Raw genomic sequence first — 2,623 nt, 5'->3', positions numbered from 1 at the left:
TTTGTCTATTACAGGTGAGTATTGGGTCTCCACTATCACATATGTGATCGAGGTCCCACTTTCAAATTATGGAATTCATCTAAACGTCCAGGCCATGCAGACCCCAGTCCCTATCACATATGTGATCGAGTCCCACTCCTGTCAAACATCAGAATCTCTTCTCGAACTCTCGATTCGTGTCAATCACAATTCTCATCATCTTCTTCACCACTTTCATCATCATCATCGTTATCGCCATCACTATCTTTGCCATCTTCATGGTGATGCTCATGGAGATTAGAACGGTGGCGGACCATTTCCGTCCGAGCATCAGCATCACCTCCTGTCACACTGTCCAACTCCTCTACAAAACCTCGTGGAGATATACAAATACCGAGTAGTTCTGGAATGGACGTTTTTCGCAAGCTGTGTTGATCGCCGTCTGTAGCCATCTGAACCCCAGGAACTCTCAAGTCCCTGGAAAGACCTTGCATCATGTTGTTACCAGCAACAAGGGACTCCAGGACGGGCTGAACGACATGCGCATACGATGCCTGGCAGATTTCTAAAAGGTCAGGAATCTCGTCTGCAACAGCAAGTGCCATGGCACGGAACTTATCCTCTTTTTTAATGCCATCGGTGGTACGAATCTTATTATAGCACGTAAAGAGGCTCCTGGAGACAAAGACGTAGATTCCTGGACCAAAGACGTCTACCATCACTGCTAGCGGTCGCCAGGCATAAATCTTCTTGGCCAAGGTGCCTTCGGGAAGACAGAGCTTCCTGCTGAGATATTTGGCGATTCTCGTTGAAAGAGTCAGCCCCGCGTTGGTGTCTATTCCGTTCTTGACGAGGAAGTCTTCAATATCTTTATTGGATCCTGTCGCGGCCGGGTTCGACCAGCGATCCCATTCACGGACGAGCGACACCTTCATGTCGATCAGTCGAATATCGTCGATTGTCAACATGTTGGGGCTGTCGTGCTGAACGGCCTGAGCCCAACGTAGGGTGAAGCTGGATAGGGTCGCCTGCCCACCCTCGCGGATCTCGTCTGCCACCCTGCCCGCGTTCCGGTCGAGGTCGGCGAGGTGACGTCGCGGGTGGCGGCCATAAAGATGTGTCAGTGCATCAGCGAGCCGTTTCTGGCCTCGGTCGCCGAATACCTCATGTAGGACGGCGATACCTATGACACAGATCTCTTGAGAAGACAGCCTGCCTTCAAAGTCCCTTTCCTGCAGCCTGCGAGCAACAGCTAGGGTGTCGAAAGCGCCATGTCCCTCCTCGGAATGGTTCCTGAGTCTGTTCTTTGCTTTCAAGGCCTCTACCAGAGTAATTGGCTTGTCACCTCCGCCCAGTCCCGGCTTCGGTGCTCGCGCACCTACGCCGAGCCGTATCACGACGGGTTCGTCATCGGTCTGAGAGACCTGTGTGAGAATACGGTTGGCAGATGGCCGTGAGGGGATGTCGCTGTCTTCGTTGTCGCCTCCATGATTATTTAGCACATGCGGCAAGACTTGCGTGGATGCCTGGAAGAGCTGGGTGCCTTTCAAGAGCGTACCTGGAGGAAAGAGTGGCTTCTCTACGCGACGCGCATTATGGCTGTCTGTCTCTGAGTCGCCTTCTTTATCACTGGTTTGAACACAGCGCTTAGCAAGCTCGTAGGCTAGATGCTCCGGTATGCCCTTCTTGACAAGGGATGCGTGCCACTGGTCGACAAACTTCTTGAGCTTCTTCTCGTATTTAGTGAGGGTCTCGGGCAGATCTGTGAGATCCTGCTCATCCGGCAGCTCGGGCGACGGCAAAGCATGTTGCGTCAACAAGTCAGCAGTGTCTGTACTTGGAATGGCGTGGGAGGTGGAATCCGGAAGGAAGCTGGACGGTAGACTGCTGTTCACATCGGCGTCAGGAATCTGTCCAGAGCGAAGTGTCTTCCGCGAGACAGGCTGGCTTGACTTAGCCCCTGACGCGTCAAGGTCATCGGCAACGAATAAGCCCGTGTCCGAAAACACTGGCGAACCCTTGTCACGTCTGGGAGCCGTGGTACCTCTGCCGTCCAGAGCGTGGCGCGCGGACGATCCGAGCCTTCCGGGTTGAGATCTGGATGTGCTGAAAGAATCTCCGGCGTAGTTGGGCAAGCGGACACGCTTAGTAGACTCTGCTGTAACAGCAACCGATGAAACTGTTGTCCTTTTTCTGCCTGTTGGTGGCATATCGCTGGTCTGCCTCTTGATGATTGTGACTTCTTTCCATATGGCCTCCTCCTTCCTCCTGTCGTAGATGAGGGAGGAAAGGGATTTAAAATGAAGCAATGAATGTATTCGTAATCTCGCAAGGGCTGTCGGGGTACACTGCGCTACTGATCCTACTCAAACGATTGCGATTGGTCTCTTTGTCTAGGATGTCCCTGTTGTGACAAGGATTTGAAAGTATCGTATGCCGGAACCTACTGTCTATCACACATGTGATGGTACGCTAGACATAATAATAAGCGTAAAAGGAAATTACTCGAGTTACATCCAATTTAATAATAGACTTTTTTGCTATCGGTGTGTGGAAACTTCAAGGGGATATCTGAGGCCTCTCTGTCAGTTGTAGGTTTATTCCATTGTCGGCTACCCTAGACTTGGCCCGTAGCATCCTCACA

The 2,623-nt window shown here is 51.8% G+C and overlaps 1 protein-coding gene across 1 annotated transcript; it reads right to left on the bottom strand.

The window, feature by feature from the left end:
* Positions 1-179: 179 nt before the first annotated feature.
* Positions 180-2,189, bottom strand: FPRO_03853 (uncharacterized protein; the record flags this gene model as incomplete). Its single annotated transcript, XM_031225889.1, has 1 exon — positions 180-2,189. One exon carries the CDS (start codon positions 2,187-2,189, stop codon positions 180-182), a length of 2,010 nt encoding a protein of 669 aa, XP_031076480.1.
* Positions 2,190-2,623: the final 434 nt, after the last annotated feature.

Source organism: Fusarium proliferatum, assembly GCF_900067095.1.
Source record: "Fusarium proliferatum ET1 genome assembly, contig: FPRO_scaffold002, whole genome shotgun sequence".
In the NCBI taxonomy this organism is placed as follows: domain Eukaryota; kingdom Fungi; phylum Ascomycota; class Sordariomycetes; order Hypocreales; family Nectriaceae; genus Fusarium; species Fusarium proliferatum.
The sequence above is the reverse complement of the archived record's forward strand: the minus strand, read 5'-3'. Positions and strand labels throughout refer to the sequence as shown.